The following is an 18756-nucleotide window of genomic DNA, read 5'->3' on the forward strand; positions in this document are numbered from 1 at the left end:
AATGGGCTTTTGGCTCTTGAACCCATTGCCACCAAAGCTTGGCTCCTAGCACTTTACTAAGAATCTCTTGGTCATCTAAACCTAGACCCCCATGGCTCTTGGGTTTGCAGATTTTCTCCCAGGAAACCAGGGCCCATTTCTTCCTTGTTTCCTCCTTACCCCACATAAAATCTCTTTGAATATTCCCGAATTGCTCTAAGACACCTTTGGGAGCTGGGAGAGCTGATAACATAAAAACCGGGATAGATTGTAGAACAGTCTTTGTCAATACCAACCTACCAGCCAGGTTCAAGGCTTTGATGGTCCATTTTTTGACTTTATCTTGCAACTTATTTAGCACCGGTTCCCATATACTTTTGAGCATTGGTTTGGCCATGAGAGGAACTCCCAAATACTTTGAGGGGACGCCATCTCTTTGGAAGCCGAGGATTCTTGAGATATTTCTCTGAATAGCAATGTTAGTGTTTAAGAAGAAAATTTTTGATTTAGAAAGATTGACTTCCATACCTGTGGCCATGGCAAATACATTAAGGATTTGATTGTAGGCTGAAGCTTCTTTGACTGTGGGGATTCCTTGCAACATGGTATCATCTACAAATTGTTGGTGCGTCAGTGCCTGACCATTTTCAGTTAATTGAAGACCCTTGATTTTGCCCATGGCTTTGGCATGCTTAATAGACCGACCAAGTCCTTCCATCATGAGGATAAAGAGAAAGGGAGAGAGCGGGTCTCCCTGCCTGAGGCCTCTAGAAGGAATGAAGATCTCTGAGGGAGAGCCGTTGACCAAAATTGAAAAGCTGGAAGTAGTCACCAGAGCCATTACCCATCTGACCCAATTGTGATCGAACCCAAAGGCAGTAAGCACCTTCTTGATGTAAATCCAATTGACCTTGTCATAAGCTTTGGCAATATCCAATTGCATGATCATCCCCGCCTGTTTTTTTCTAGTAAGTGAGTGAACCACCTCATGGGCTTGAATATTGTTGTTTAAAATTTGTCTACCCTCCACATAACCTGATTGTTCCTTTGAGTCTATTAGCCACTACCTTGGACATTATCTTGTATACTACATTACTTAAAGCTATGGGTTTGTACTTGTCTGCCGTTTGAGCTAAGTCCTGTTTTGGAATCAGGGAGATGAAGGAGGTGTTGAGGGCTTTCGGGATAATTTTACTACTCCTGGAATCCTCAACCACATTCAAAATATACTATTTGACTATATCCCAACAAGCTTTGAAGAAATCCACATTAAAACCATCCAGGCCTAGTGCTTTTCCATTCTCCGTGTCTTTGAGGAGCTCGCTAACCTCCTCTTCAATTACTGGTCTATTTAGGTTAATATTGTCCTCTCTGGACACCAACTTAGGGATATGCCTTGTAATTTCCTTTATGGATTGTTCCCTGTCTGGATTGTTTTCCCGGGTGATGTTTCGGAAATGCTGAACAAGCATCGCTTCAATGTCCTTATGTGTGATCTGAAACTCCCCATTTTCATCCTTTATCGTCGAGATTCTGTTGAATGCTCTATTAGCCATAGTGGATCTGTGGAAAAATCTTGTATTATGCTCTCCTTCTTTGAGCCATTGAACTCTAGACTTTTGCCTCCAAAATATTTCCTCTTGTTTGCATAGTTTCTCCCATTCATGATGAAGTTTATTGGCCTGCTCACTTTTATCTTTGTCAAAGCCATCTTTGATCAGTGCTTGATTGAGTTCCTGAATTTTGATTTCCACTAATTTTTTGTCCACAAAAATGTTACCGAAATCCTTCTTATTCCATTCTTTGAGTCTAAACTTAATGTGCTTTAGTCTTTTATGAAGGAGGTACATTTTTGATCCCTAGAATTGCAAGTCTTCATACCACCATTTTCTGATGTTACTAATGAAATTTGGGTGGGAGAGCCAGATATTCTCGAATTTGAAGGGTCTATTCCTGGGAGAATCCAAACCCTTGATTTCCAATTGAATCGACCAGTGATCTAAGCCTCCAAAGGGAAGAACTCTCGTTGTTATTTCGTTATTGTAAGCATAAGCTCCTCTGATATCAAAAACCTATCTAACTTAGAGGCAACTTGTGCTTCCCCTCCTCTCTTATTGTTCCAAGTAAAAATTCTGTTGCTCGAATCAGAGTCAACCAATTTCATATTATCTGTGAATGATTGGAACGCTAATGAGTCTTTGTTTAGCACTCTGGTACCTCCTTTCTTTTCCGAGAGAGATTTGATCATATTAAAATCCCCTCCCATGATCCAAGGAATACTAGCCTGTCTGTTCCTGAGATCAATGAGGGATTCTAGCAATCTGAGTTTATCATCTATTCTTTGAGGACCGTAAACATTAGTGACCAGGAAGGTTTCCGAAACCCCCACTGGTTGAATGACTACTGATAAGTAATTTCTGGATGCCTCTGCATCTATTACGCTGATTTTTTGGGGGTTCCAAAGAGTGAGAATGCCCCCAGCTGTGTTCTCTACTTTAACTTCTAGAAACTCAAATCTATTGAGCCATTTGCTATGGATTAGTTTTATTTTCTGGATGGAACACTTTGTTTCCTGGATGAAGATCATATCTGGCATATCTTGTTTCATTCTAAAACTAAGCATTCATTGCTTTCTTTTACTACCTAAACTTCTTATATTCCATGATGTAAACTTCATAGTTAAAGATTTGTAAAGGATTAACTGGTTAGGTCTTTCATCTTACCCGAATCTATCATCAGCTTTCCACACTCCATCAAGAGCTCCTTCTGCTTTTTCCACCCCTCTTCTTTCCTGCATTTCTAATAGCTAATCCCGGAGTTGCTTTCATTGTTTTCACACCTCTGCACTCCTGCTTGTCGATGGTTTTTCCTTTATCTGACCCCCTTTCCTGAGTTTGCCATAAAAACAACTACTGTATTCTATTGCATTCATCTTGAGGTAATGAATCTATCCCCACCGTGATTCCCTGCTTCAAGAAACCTTCCAGGTCTAGGTTTTATTTATCTAGAATTTCCTGAAGTTCATGATCCTCCAGATCTGTTTCACTCTAGGTCATTTCCTGATCCATCTCTAGTTTTGTTTCATTCATCATGGTTTCTTCCTTATTATCAATGTTTTGTGTTGGGTTGTAGTTTTCCTCCTCCTTTTCCTTAGGGCCTTCCTCCATAGATTGGTCTTCATTTTGCATTTCTTCACTCTCTTCCAGTGCTTGGAACTTATTCTGGCTAACCTTTTGCCCCTCATTATGTTGTTGCTTTGGTCCTTTTTTACCTCCTTTTCCTCTACTTGCCACTTTCTGAAAGCTTTCGATATCCTTCATTGTATTATTTTGCTTTTGTTTTCTACTTTACTGAGAGGACAGTCTCTGATCAAGTGTCCATGTTCATGGCATTTACGACATATGAACGGGATATGATCATAGCCCACCATTTGCACCCATTCTTCATCAAAAACTTCCAAGATAACTTCGTCCGGAAGAGCTCCTGATAGATCCATTTCCACACAAATCCTTGCATAGGAAGTATATTTTCCCCTTCTCGTGGCTTCCAAAGCTTTGACAAAACGATCTAGTTTGTTGCCTATGGCCGTAAGTGATTCATTTTTCCAGTAATCCAGAGGTAGAGAATAGAGCCTTACCCAGACAGGTACTGAAGTGAAAGTCTCCCGCTCTGGAACAAAATTCATCACCCAAGGCCGCATATATAGGCTAGCTGCTGCAAAAAAGTAGGGTCAGACTCTAAAACTCTCAAAAACCATGCGCGACTTCCGTCCTCCGTTCCCGCTCCTTGTGTTCTTCTTCTTTCACTCACTCAACAATTTTCTTTACTTATTAAATATACATTTTTAATTTTAATGATAATATCTTACATGAATTCAGATTTTATAAGTACGTGGGATTTAATTTTAATAGTAATATGATTAATTTTTTTTTTATAATTATCAAATTAGAAAAAATTATTATTATATTATTATATTTTTTATATTTTTAAAGATTGTAAATATTTTGGATATTGTGTGATATTATAATAAAAAAGGTGTTGCGTTGATGACTAAGAGGTTATTTATAAGTTTGAGTTTTACATTTTGATCTCTGGGCATTTATATTGCTCAATATTAACTATTAAAATGTAAATAAATAAATAAAATGATGGAGTTTTAAGTTATCTCTCTGCATTTATATTGCTCAATATTAACTATTAAAATGTAAATAAATAAATAAAAATTGATGAAAAATCTTATTAAAAAAAATTGACTAAATGCAAATAAAGTCATTGCCTATGGACATTTTCCTAACAAAGTATATAAATCAAAAGTTAACATTACAAATGAAAAATAATAGATGTTTATATATTTTATGATATGGAAATTATATTTTTTATATATAATTAATTAATTAATTAATTGAATTTGATTTAAAATTATTTATGAATATCAAATAAAACTCTAGACTAAATGTGAAACAAATATTGAAAATTATTTGCTTGAAGCATTGGGAAAAAGCTTTGAATAAACTTCCTATGTCACAAACCAATCCAAATTCCCAAAAGATTTTAAGAAGGACAAGCAAAGGAAAATTCAATCACTTTAAGAGAAAGTGGTAAAACACCGTAAGATTTTGATCAAGTCATATAGTTCAATATTGAAAAAGAGCATATTTTTTATCAAATATTTCCTATTTGAACTTGAAATAGCATCTTTGAAGATTGAGAGGCAATCTATGCTGGAAAGGTTATAGAATATGTAAATTTTGCATTATGTAAGTGATTTCTCTTTATTTTCTACATTTGAATGGCATTTTGTTTATTAATTTTTATATTCAGTGATCTTTTATCAAGATTCTTATAAAATTATGTTGCCAAGCATTAGAACCAAAATATAATAAAATTCCAAAGTAGCTTCTTACAGTTGACTCCCTTGTCTTAGCCAAGATGGATCCCCATGCAGCATGGTGTAGGCTCATAACTTTTTGATTGAACAATGTGAAACAAAAATTGAAAATTATTTGATTGAAGCATTGGGAAAAAGCTTTGAATAAACCTCCTATGTCACAAACCAATCCAAATTCCCAAAAGATTTTAAGAAGGACAAGCAAAGGAAAATTCAATCACTTTAAGAGAAAGTGGTAAAACACCGTAAGATTTTGATCAAGTGAGATAGTTCAATATTGAAAAAGAGCATATTTTTTATCAAATATTTCCTATTTGAACTTGAAATAACATCTTTGAAGATTGAGAGACAATCTATGCTGGAAAGGTTATAGAATCTGTAAATTTGGCATTATGTAAGTGATTTCTCCTTATTTTCTAGATTTGAATGGCATTTTGTTTATTAATTTTTATATTTAGTGATCTTTTGTCAAGATTCTTCTCAAATTTTATTTTTGGCATTATGTAAGTGATTTCTCCTTATTTTCTAGATTTGGATGACATTTTGTTTATTAATTTTTATATTCAGTGATCTTTTGTCAAGATTCTTTTCAAATTTATGTCCTACGGCGTTTCCTTTGCAACATCTGGTGCAATTGCTAGTTATTTCTTATTTCTTAGTAATTTAAATATGTAATATAATTGTAAAAAAAAAGAATTTTTATTAATATAAAGATTTAAATGTGATTTTTTTTAAAATAATGCTAATTAAAAGTGAATTTGATTAACTAGAAACATTTTATAAATAACTTAAAAAGTAATTATATTTAAAAATAAAATAATTATAATATATATATTTTTAATGAAATTATTCACTTTAAATGAAAGTGAGTTATTTAATTGATGTGATAATTTTTCCATCACTTGAATGTTAACTTTGTTAATAATTTTGTTATTATGCTTTACTTTTCTTTAATAATGAGTGAGTAAACATTTTCCCCATTTTTAATTGGAAACAATAAGTAAACACTCATCACTCTTGATTTGAAGGAGTACCTATTAAGTATATGATATGCATTTATAGTTTGGAAATTTTTTACATTTTTGAATTGTTTATTTTACATATATTTGTTTTATATGTGGAATGGAGAAATTATAAATCTTATTTTCATATTAACAAAGTATATATATATATAAAAGAGAGAAATTTAATATATATATAAAACAATGGTTAAGAGTATGTGTTTCTTATGTGTTATTTAACTCATATATGCAAATAGATATATGTATTCTTCTTTCTGGATATATATATATGCACTTATTTTTGTATATAAACTTATGTCTTACGTGGTGAAATGTTTATCAATGGATGTAGAGTAGTACATAATTTGTTAGGTTGCATTGACTTTTAATAAATTTAAAAACTTAGATTTGTACCACTTTTAATAAGTTCCTCCAATTTTAATAAGTTCCTCCATGATAAGTTCCACATTATTATTTATAACATTCATTTATATATAAACATATTTTATTTAGCCAAATGGTCCTTTTTTTTTTGTAAACTAAGGTAAGGCCTTTTCTATTAACATCCACCAGCGAAACTATGTACAAAAACAGTTATCCTCCTCCCGTCCCGAAGGGAAACTGGGAGGCAGGGCCACCATGAGTCAGAAGTTTTCAACATAAAGCTGAGACATTACATCAAAAAGTGTAAAACAGAACCTACAGACTAGCTATCAGTCGAAGCTATACCCTATCATCTTATGCATTCCATATCCTATGCCAAAACTGATACTATTGATCCTATCAATTGAAAATTGAAAGCAGAACGAAGACTTATCAGTCATCCATAATCTCCGATTTCACCTCTTCCTCGCAGTGCTCCTTGGTTATCAGCTTCAGAGTGTTTTGGATATCATCCAGCTTTCTATCCTGTTTCAGCATTGCAACTTGCAGGCTCTTCATTTCCTCTTTCAGGCTCGGGTACCCTTGCGCAATCTCAGTCATTTCTTCCGCTATCTGTTCCATTGCTTTGGCCAGCAGACACTTCATCACCCAATATATATGCAGGGCCTGTTTATACTGGGATAGGCGACCCTTGGTGTTACCAGGATCCGGCAGAAGAGGGCTCCATTCATTCATCTCAGGGTCCGAGGCCTCCTCCAGGACTCTCTCTTCCAGATTCTCAATAATTCTTCTTATCTCCACATTGCCCTCCTTGTTGTACACGCGCTCCGCATCTCTGGCCACCTGGTTCATGGTGCGGCGACCTCTTTTCCGATGGTTGGGAGATTGAGGTTCCGAAACATAGTCCCCAGCATGCCCAGTATTTCCTCGTCCCCTGCTTCCTCTGCCCTTTCCTCTCCTTGAAGGCCGACCACGGATGCAACTCCGGCTGCCTTGACCGACCTCGAACCTCCCTCTCCCCCTGCATTCCTCCCGCATATTTCTCATCTCGCATTCTCTGTATATTCCTCCTTCTGTCGACACCTCCTGGTCCTTTCTCCTTAACCTCTCCACGCTATCCTTTACGTTCTGGTGGTTATCAGTCCCCTGAGAGCTATCTTCCTCCTGAATCCTCTGCTGCCTCGTCGTCTTCTTCCTTCTGCCATCCTCTTCGCTATATACTCTAGCCTGCCTGCCACCCTAAGCCATGGTCTCTTACTTTTTACGAAAATTGTTTCCAGGGAATTTACTCCAGGTATCCACCGTCCTCGCCACCTTGCATGTCCTTAAATTCTTCGCATCAATGTCTGCTGCTGCTCCCTTTAAATTATTGCCACCTCTTCTGTCCACTACCGCCTGCTCGCCGCCGTTTCCCATCCCCTCTGCTGTCATGATGATCTTGGAGCCATGTCTCGGGGCGCTCTCCTCGCATTGATCTCCCTTCACATCCTTTATTATGATTGCCCACAAGTGAGGCTTGTACTGATAAGCCCTACCCATTATCATTAAGTTACCCAGAGTTCTTTCCCTCACCCCGATCGGGGAGCCAAATGGTCCATTTTACAATAAGATGTAATTCCTTTTTTTTTCTTAAGTTAAAGTTGACCTATGCAGTGTATTTCAGAGTTTGTAAGGTTTCATTGACTTTTAATAAATTTAAAAAATTAGATTCTTGCCACTTGGCTCCCCACCCACCAATTTCATAGGGATTTGAGATTATTCTAATTCTAATAAGTTCTTCCATGATAAGTTCATCATTATTATTTATAACATTCATTTATATATAAGCAAATTTTATTTAGCAAAATGGTTTATTTTACAATAAGATGTGTAATTCTTTTTTTTTTCTTAACTTAAAGTTGACCCATGTCAAAATAATAGACGTACAAATGTCAAATGGAGATGAAAAAGGTAGACAATGCCTAACCTTACCATTTTCAAAAGGAGAACGCCTTCATGTAATTAATTCCATGAGGGCAAAGAATAATGAGGGTTTTTATTATTGAGTTTTTTTTAAGCGAATGTCTTTAGTGGGACTTTTTGGAAGCTCTTCCGCTGGGTTTTCGTGTCTAATTTCTCTAAAATCCGGTAGGAATTTATCACAAGTTTGATGGGTAATCCATGCATAATCGAAGTACCCTAGGAGTTTTTCTGGGCGCTGAATCCATATATTCACTCAAAAAACGAGTTAAATAACACAATTACCCCAAGGGTTTTTCAGGGTGTTGAATCCATATATTCACTCAAAAAATCCATTAAATAACACAAATGGAGATTTCACCTCAAAAGACAACTCATTTTTTAAGTGAGAAGGAAGAAGCAAATCGGAGGAAAGAGAGGAGGGAAATGATAGCTACCTATTTTGTTTAAAGAAGTTTTTATTTATTTACTTTTTAAAGGAGTTTTATTATTTATTTATTTTTAGTTTTTAAATGTTGAATTTATATATGGATATTTGGTAATTTTATATAATTAATTTTTGAGTTGTTAAAAGCTTATTGTAAGGCTATTGTTTTGAGTAGTGTTGAGTGCTTTTATGGCATGATCGTCTTGATGGTTAATGATTGGAGTGAAAAGACATAACGGACAAATCATGCTTAGACAAATTGGTTTTAGATTCATTGGCCCATTGGCAAGGCACACCTTAGACAAGTAAGACATTCCTGCTAAAAAGATAGGGTGCAGCTTATACAAGTCAAGAGCCCTTGTTGATAGATAGGGTGCATTGTAGACTGTGGTAATGCACATTAAATTTGAAGCACTAAGAGAAGCTTGAAAAGGACAAGAAAAGAAAATTAAAGTTGTGGGAAACTTGATCTACAAACATGCACTTAACATGTTAAACAAGAGTGGCTTAGAAAACCCTGTTGACTTGGGTGCTTCTATTATGTGCAAATCCATAGAGTTAGGTAGCTCACTGGGGTTGTGATGAGCAATCAACTACCTTTGAGCACAAGTAGTTGTGGATTGCAACCATAGGGAACACTCCTCGAGTGTACACCATTGAGTACACATTCTTTCAATGCACATCCACCAAATACACTTGGGTTTGTTGTTGGGCACACATACACATAGTTGAACTAACTGAGATGATTTGGGCATAATTGTGTGGACTTGAATGACTAAGGCACACTTGGTACAACTCCATCAACCAAGTTAAGTTGGATGAAGTTGGTTTTAAAGGATTTTCCATTAATTATCTTACTCTGGGCATAACCAAATGCTACAATGACAAATTTCCATTATCAAGTAAGCAACAACTTAAGTAGAAAATTGCTCTTCGTAATAGAGTTTTCTCAATTTTTTTAAATAATCTCCATCTACTATTTATTCTATTAAAAATAAATATTTTTATATTTAGTGATTTAATTTTTTAAAATCATTTTTCCACCTCAAATATTCCTTTAATGTATCTTTGTAGACAACATTCTTGAAGAAGTAAATGAGTACAAGTACCTTGGGATTGATTTCAACAACAAACTCAATTGGGAGGACTGCAGAAAGAAGAGAATTTTAGGAGGGTGGAAAGCATTATATGCTCTTCAAAACAAATGTAGAGAGGTAGAGTTATGGGATTGGAAAACGATTAAAGTGCTTTTTGGACTCCTAGTCTGCCCAGTGATGTTATATGGGTGTGAATTGTGGGCTCGCAACACTCTCGTCTCAAAATGGAAACAAATTGAGAAAATCCAAAAACGCTTGATCACGAGCAACTTCAAAATAAAAAGTTCGGTACCTTATGAGATAATGTTGAGTGAAACAGGAGCAACTTCCATTGAAGCAATTGCTATGGTGCGGCTCATAAGATATCTAAAAAGAATTGAACAAATGAGAGTAGGTAGATGGCCTAATGTTATCTTCAATGAAGGCATCAGTGAAAGAAAAAAAACATGGATGAAACAAAACTACACATGGATGCAAAAATGGAATATCTAACTCAATGCCTGTCCCACAAATAGCAAGGAACTAAAGAATTTTGTTATGGAGAAGTTTTGTAAAAAGGTATGGGGAAAAGAGTTGGGTAGAAAGAAGAAATACATTGAGGAATTCAACCCTACGTGTGATTTACAACAAAAAGAGTTCATTGGAGCTAGCATTTCATGGAGTGCAAAGGTTCTTATTGCTCAATTAAGGACCAACTCACATCAACTTCGGATGGTGGAAAAAGCCTAAAGAAGCTTGAGAAGAACGGGTGTGTACATTTTGCACGTTGTGGAATCGGAAAAACATTTCATTTTGGAATGTGATGCATTCAAAGACATCAGAGAAAGTTAGGAGAACATGTTAACATCAGTTTCTTGGCACTATCTTTTTAGCGAGGAGATTGTTAGTAGGCTGGGTCAACTCATCATCAATTTGAATCGAAAAAGGACTGAATTGCAAAGATCAAAAAACAAGGAACTAATGGTCTCATAAACTTTTTAGTCTCGTAGACCTTAAAATATCCTTTCATTTCATTTCCAACTAAACCATCTTTCTTTATTACACTATCCAATAAAGAAGAAACAATCTTTCTTTATTACACTTTGCAATAAAGAAAATATTAAATATACAATTCAATTTAACATATTAAATGCGCAATCCAAAGCATCGAAAGCCTATCCACAGTGAATAACGGTAATCATGTGAATGATATCCAAACGGACTTCTACTTCCACCGGCGATGAGCATAAGTATGAAACTAAACCAAACGACTGCTTCGAGATTGTTATGAGAACTCATTTTTAAATTAAAAATGCCATTACAAGAATCGAAGTGATCCAGCACAGAAGCGATTAAGTATTTCACTGGGCTTCATCAGGAGCGGTGAGGCAAGGCCAACGAGTATGGCAGTCAGTGTGGCAGCAATTCACAACGGTGCCTCCTTCAATCTTTTCTCCTCGCCCCCTGCAATTCCTCCTCCTTCCAACGCTAAAACCAACAATAATTATCGTTTTTCGACTCCCACTCTGCCCACTCTTCCTCCCCTCCTTCACAAGAAGAAGCAGCAGCACCACAACCAGGAGCAGCAGGAGAATGGAAATTCAGGCGCCCAATCTGTTTGTGATAATCCCGAAGAAGAAAAGGCAAAGCGCCAGGGCAAGGGCAAGAAAGTGTACAGATACATGGGCCACTATACAACCAAGCTAGGGGACGACCGAGGAGTCACAGTCGGCAGCGACGGAACATCATACAGAGTAGAAGGGGCGCCATTTGAGTTCAAATTCAGTTACACCGAAACCCCTAAGGTGAAGCCTCTGGCCCTCAGAGAGCCACCCTTCGTTCCCTTCGGGCCTCCCACAGTAAACAGGCCATGGACTGGACGAGCCCCTCTTCCGAAGAGCAAGAAAATGCTTCCCGAGTTGGATTCCTTCAACCCTCCTCCGCCCGGCAAGAAGGGCGTGAAATACGTCCAGGCGCCCGGCCCTTTTCTCATGGATAACGGCCCCAAATATGATGCCAGGACCCGAGATGAGATACTGGGGGAGCCTTTGTCGAGGAACGAGATTAACGAGCTCGTCGAGAAGTGCATTCAGGGAAATCGTCAAGTTAATCTTGGTATTCCTGCTAATTTATGTCTCCCCTTTCAGCCTACTTGTGTTTACTCAGACATAGCACAGACCCTTCTAAACCCAATCTCGAGGTTTTGGCAAAACCGCAAGTTGTTTATGAGATTTATCTCGAATCTGGTTTACATGGGTTTGTGCTGATATCTATATTCAATGCATCCAATACATTATCTGAATTCAATTCACTGTCACACTATACACTTCACTGTCACACACAAATAGACACATGCACGAACAGTTGAAGAGTTTACATGGATGGCTTTTCACCCTCATTTGGGTTGTAGAATATATGTCAAGAATGAAAGTATCCTAAATTTTTAGAATATCCTGTCTCAATAGTCAATGCAAATATATTGTTCATAACGAGCATTCTAAAGCCTGGTGCAAAGGGTGATTCATCAACCCTCAGTGTCCTCCTGATCATGTATTGAATATAAACGCTAACCCAGATCCTTCTAAACACAGTCCCAATATCCATCTGAAGGTTGCGAAGCTCAAGCATGCATATCTTGAATTTACACAAATTTCCAACGTTACGACCATTAGAATTCGAGATGTACAACCTCACGTTTCACTCCCTTGATGTTGTACCAGCCAATCATTCCCACTATATATGGGTTTGGGCCAGCATACTTTCCTGGCTTACAGCTAGGGTCAGTCCATCATCTCAACCCAATTGAAACATATTCGTTGGTTTATGGATCTTAGGCTCAAGGAAGAAATGAAAGCTCAATTGCTGCATTTTTTATTTTTTAATCTTTTGGATTTTTAATTTTTTGATCTAAAAAGTTTAGGGTCAAATGCATCTCCGTGATTATTATTATGTACCCATGTTCTCACAATGGCTTGGGAGATTTGCACTGATAGCTTACCATTTTCCTCAGAGCAGTCTTGATGACCCTGGGCACTCTCCAAAACACCCTCCAAAAAGAATCCAACGAAGTCACTTGAAAGGAGGGGCGGCGAGTGAATGGCAAATTGCATTTCGTCTGCCTGTACTGGCCCCAAGGGCCCAAAAAGATGGTTACCCTACCCATAAAGGTGTCAAGATTATTAAAAATGTTAGTTGCAGGCACCATTGAGAAATTGTTTGTAACCCATTGGTGATGATCATCTAGAGCTGGTTGAGATCTTTTTGTGTGTCTTCTCTTGCACCAATAGAATAGTTGTCTTAGCTTAGAATGTAGTGGCACATTCTTTGAATCTTTTTTCGTTTTTTGTTTTTGAAACTGCTTAGAAAGCACACTGTCAACTTCTTTCAGCGTAATTGCCAGGTTTGTGGGATAACTATTCTGCTAAAATCTCCGAAGCTTGCATCCGGTTTCATCCCTTAGAAATTCATGCCGTTCAAGTCAAGTCAGGCAGACCATAATGAAAATGGACCCTTGGTAGACAAATGACTAAATAATCCATCAACTTCACCAATGAACCAAAACCACGGCCCATTTATAACTGTATGAAGTTGGCTATTATTTTAGTCTTGCATGAGAAAATAAAAGTATTAATGAGCTATTGATTGCTAAGTAGACAATATGATAAAACAATCCATTTGTACATATATTAGACTTTGCTTTGGAACAATGGGAAATAAGGGCAGTTAAGAAGATAGCAGCAAGAAAGGGAAAAATGTATCTCTGATCTATGCATGTTATCAACGATTAGAAGAGTGAACTTCAAAATGAGAATTTTGCTGACTGCTTGCAAGTCCGCAACTATCCTTGACCTTTCTTTCTTTCAATAAGAAACTTAAAACATTGAAACCTGAAGTGTAAAAACAAAGAACATTCTTCTCTCATATTTGCCTTTTGTATTGTGAACTGATTATCGAAAATATCAGAAAAATAGTTTTGTTTTCTTTACTTTTTGAAAATTATAAACCGAAATCTAATTATAACCGAATTTCTATATTAAAAGGTCCAAATCGGCAAAACTGAGTCAAACTAGCCTTAAATATCTTTTGTGACCTACTGCCATACTATCCTGAACAGGAAGTGAAATCACTCAGAATGTCCTCACTAGAACCAGATATGATACAAATTACAATACAGAAAGACATGTTAATGGATCAATAGAACCAAACCCAATAAATCAGAATCCAGACTGTAAGCAAGGCTTTTATGTTAATTTCCAAACCCGCTATTCTTCATTGATAGCCTGTTCATTAGGGTCCAGGTAAATGCCTACTTCAGCATTGGCATCGTCTTTAATATTCCTGTCATGGTAGAGGTGCCTAATATTAAAATTCAGACCTCGTAAGAGAAGATTCCTTCACGATTTATTATGAATTTCAATTTCCCCTTGGTACTTTCTAGTATCAATTTCGAATCACCTTAGACAAGCAGTGTATAAATGCTCTTATTTCTGGCCAATTTGAGGTTTCTAATGAAGGCTCTAAACTTTGCCTCATTTGGAAGCCTGTCCTAAGCCTTCCATGAAAGTAAAGGAAGATTAACCGGTAATGTCATAAAGGTGACAACCAGCTTCGGCTGTGTTTGGATTTTCCTCATCCTACTATCAAATCTCGGTTTGGAAAGTATAAGAGGAATGATAGCTACTGGTGGGTCAAAGACTCTAGGTTCTGAAGGACCTATCTTTAACCTGCATCTAAAGAGGAGAAACAAATTCATTGTTGAATTTGTAGCTCGATTGGATCTATATATGTCTATCTTCATTTCCTTTCTTGTTGTAATGTCCTGTTTAACATTTTGACTAGGTCAAAATAAAATAAAAACAAAATAAAAATTAAAATAAAATTAAAACAAAAAATAAAATAAAAAACATAAAATTAATAATTATATTTATAATTATAATTATTATAATTAATAATTATATTTATAATTATAATTAATAATTAAACCAGCCTAGATCCATCTTAAACTCTAGATCTACCAAGTGCCCAGAGGAATCAAATCTCTTGAGATGCAAACCTCTTTTAGAGTGAAAGGAGATTTGTTCCCTCTCAGCAATTGGTAGATCCGGAGTTAAGATGGATCTAGGGTGGTCATAAATTTTTAATGCAAGTCTTTTTTGTCTACCACATTCTCTTAATGTTAAACACTTCATTTCAAAATGGTCAAGGATAGACTTCACCATTTAGGTCTAGTAGATGGTTTCCGTGTTATTTTCCACAAAATGACTATCAAGCATATTGGTTGCATTTGACTGTGCCATTCTTTGTTGTCAACCCTCTTCGTTGGTTTGGGATCATTTTGGAAGACAGGTGGATAATTTGACTGTGAAACTGAGGAATATGGAACACCATAAGAGTTAGCAGGAATATCCTTTCATGGAAAAGTAGCTCTATGGCAGAGGAATATAAAGCACCACAAGATTGATAGTAATCTCCTTTTTATGACAAAGGAATCTTGAGCTACTTTAATAGGCATGCTTCCCCTTTTCATTTAGGAGAGACTACTGCATTTAGAGCAGGATTGGCAGTTCAGATTTCAACTAGAATTGACATTTTTTATGGATGTAGATTCTCAATTGGGTTTAAGGCAGATATGGTGGCACTCCTTTCCTATGTAGCAGAGCTAATTGGTATAATCACAACCTGGCTCTCTGATTTGTATGCCTAGATGTACCTTTTTCTTGTGCAGTAACATAATATGAGATGCATTTTTCAAAACAGAAAAGGCCTTATTTTGGGCAAACATGACGAGCTCAAAGGGATTTTGTGTAATGATCTACAGAATATCATGCAAATGTGCCTACCTTTAAGACTGTGAGGACAAAGATATATCCATGTCCAGGATAAAACCTTCTGTGTCCTTGACTGCTAAAGGAATTTATGGATCTAATTCAGGTTCATGACAACCTTCTTTCAGGTCTCCTTGACAAAGTCATAGTGGGTAATCAAGTGCTCTAATTTTTTTTGACCTTTCATGATGGACCATGCCAAAATGTTTTGGTCAGTTTGTCAAAAATAAGTTTGTTTCCTTGCAGCAGAAGCCACTCACACACATGCACGAGCTCTTGGTTGATAAGAGCCATTTCTAGATCTTGTCTTTCATTGTTGACCTCCACAAGCTGTACCTGCAACAGTTGGGCACCCCTAGGTACTTTGTAATCTCACAACAGAGACCCTAATTTCCAAAGTTCAAAGTTCAAATTAATCTATTGAAGCCAGTAGTGACAGTAATATACATAGAAATAAGAGCATTGAGCAACCTGTATGCCTCCTCCAGGTTATTAACCAAAAGTCCTACTCTTCTAGGCTTTTCTACATGCCTGTCAATGAAATCAGTGTTCTTGGTTCATTGTCTGACAAATATTTCAGAAAATCGTTTTTTTCAGCTCATTTTCTTAGTCAACGAGAGTTAGATAATAATAAACCTTCTCTTGGCAATCAGAAAGCTGAAATTCTCTGGAAACTCAGTACTTGACTCAGGTACAAGAATGCAACCAACGGGGTACATTGTTCGGTAACCATGCTTCATTGTCAGTCATGAAGTCTGCTTTTTTCCTGATCTTTTTTATAGTTGTAGTTAACTGCCAGCCAATTCCTGTTCTAGGAACCTAAGCAACAAGCATAAAGACTTAGTTTCATTAGTTCATTCTGGGACAAGGGCTTCAGAAATTCAATCATTTCAGTTCACCGTCTCACTCAAAAGAGTCAAATAAGCCTTCTTTTGGCAATCAGAAATCTCAAAATGCTTGGCAAATACATTGCTTGATCGAGGTGAAGAAAACTGAAACAGGTGTTCAAAATTCAGTAGCTAAGCTTCTTTGTAAGCATCACATTTTCTTCCACTCTTTTGTGCACTTGTAATGTGTAATAGTTTTTTTTGCAGTTTAATAGTATTTTAAGCACAGGTCCTAAATTTCGTTTCCTCTTATTGCAGGAAGGGATGGATTGACACACAATATGTTAGAATTGATCCATACTCATTGGAGACGTCGACGGGTTTGTAAGATAAAATGCAAAGGTGTTCCAACAGTAGACATGGATAATGTTTGCTATCATCTGGAGGTTGGTATTTCTGTAACTTTAAAAATATGTTTATTTTGGAACTTGTCTTCAGTATCTGGCTCTTCTTTTACCTACGAGGAAATGAGCATAATGTTGTCTTTTTAAGGGGAGCAAACTGACAAATTTTCCTGGCAGAATTAGTAGAATATATAACTCTTCTCTAGCTATTAAAGACAATTGCAGAAAGACATGAACACATACTTACTTATATGCATGCATATATGTATATGCACACACAGAAAGTACACAATGTGTTTTCTAGCATGCAAGATGTATATAATTTCCTTAGTAAGTTCTCTGCTTTTCTAAATTGAAGTGGTAGAACTGTTGTCTGCACTTTCCTTTATTTCCTGTAGTGCAACAACCTACAAAAGGCAAAAGACTTAGCAGAGAACAGCTCAATACTCCACACAGTTACAGGTTTTAACTCAGAAATAAACTCACACCAGTTCAGGGTAAAACTTGTTTTTATTGATGTTACAGTACAGGTCATCATCGTGTATCCTATCTCTAGTGCTCTCTCTTTCTATCTCTTCTTTATTTTAAAAAGGCTCCCTCTGCAGTTATTACAAATACATCCTATTTAGCTGCCTGTCTGTTCACATTCTGGAGCATGCCAACAGTCACGATGCCGTCTCTTCATCTTCTGTTTTTTCTGCACCGCTTCAACTTCTTGCCTCTTCACCTTTTTCTTCTCTACCACCCTTTCTCAAAAGTGTGTGGCTCCTGCCTCTATTTCTGCACAAGTTTTTGCTGCTTCACTTCAGTGCACATCTCTGTTCAGTCTTGTCTGCACACTTTCCTTCAGAATCAGTTCTGTCATGTTCTTTAGTTCTTTTCGGGCTTATTTCTACACATGCTGTCCACATGTGCACTTTCACTGAGTATTTCCCACTTCATCTCCAGTATTTCCCACTGTACTCTTCCATTCTGACTCCCCCCTGCTACTGTGGTCACTTCTTTCTTTAGCGACCTTCCATGCAACCTTTGCTTTCTGCTCCCATGTGCTCCTGCATCACAGATTATTAAATGATAAGAGTATAGTTGAGTGAAACATCCATTGATTTGTTTGATCAAGTTTTCATGGTATTCCATATTGCTTTTTAAGCCTCTGGCCATTGATATACTTTTTTCTTTCGCTGGGAAGAAAGCGGGGCGGGAGGAAGTGGGGGTGGGTGTTCTCGATTTTAATTTTTTGAGTGTCTAGCCTAGGATGTCTGCAATGGTGTATATAGATACTTTCATCTGTGTGTATTCTGTGTGTTTTTGTGTGCCCACACACATGTAGGTAATTAAAAGCAAATGTTAAAGTATCTTATTATCCACTTAAACTGATTTGGCTTGTTGGACATGTGTTAATTCCCTTTGATGACAGAGGGAAACCAACTCTGAGAGGTCAAACATCTTCCCTCACACACAGAGACAAGTGCTTTATACTCTAGAAGGTTTTAACCTAGGCTCTTTGCATGGCAGAGCCCTGTCCCAAGCACAAATGTTTAATTAATTAGTTGAGATTCATCCAATGCCATCTTCAAATGAGATTAAGAGCAGTGCTCTATGGATAGTGGAAGAACTCATTTCTAGGAGTGGCCTTTGCACTCCCACTTTGTACATAACACACATGTACTTAGCAGTCCTATTGAGTTATTTGTGGTTATTTGTTGGACATTAATGAAATTGTCTTATCTTAGTGGAAGAACTCATTTCTCGCAGTGCTCTATGGATAGTGGAAGAACTCATTTCTAGGAGTGGCCTTTGCACTCCCACTTTGTACATAACACACATGTACTTAGCAGTCCTATTGACTTATTTGTGGTTATTTGTTGCACATTAATGAAATTGCCTTATCTTATATATAGTTGTTGCCTTTAAGCCAATAAGTCATTGATGGTTACAGACTGGTCTAGCCCTACCAGCTCTTGAACTGGACCAGGAGGCTGGTTC

General features: G+C 36.8%; 1 protein-coding gene across 1 annotated transcript in view; it reads left to right on the forward strand.

The window, feature by feature from the left end:
• The first annotated feature begins 10919 nt into the window (after window positions 1-10919).
• The window catches only part of LOC149248725 (CRS2-associated factor 2, chloroplastic-like), a 95461-nt gene continuing 87624 nt past the window's right edge, over window positions 10920-18756 (forward strand). Inside the window, exons 1-2 of the mRNA XM_089458527.1 lie at window positions 10920-11829; window positions 16685-16812. Of these exons, the coding sequence (XP_089314653.1) occupies window positions 11118-11829; window positions 16685-16812 (840 nt within the window). The 5' untranslated portion in view covers window positions 10920-11117. The remainder of the gene's footprint in view (window positions 11830-16684; window positions 16813-18756) is intronic.

Source organism: Pinus tabuliformis, chromosome 7 (assembly GCF_031772625.1).
Source record: "Pinus tabuliformis cultivar Carrire ecotype Pingquan chromosome 7, CPIR1, whole genome shotgun sequence".
NCBI classification, from domain to species: domain Eukaryota; kingdom Viridiplantae; phylum Streptophyta; class Pinopsida; order Pinales; family Pinaceae; genus Pinus; species Pinus tabuliformis.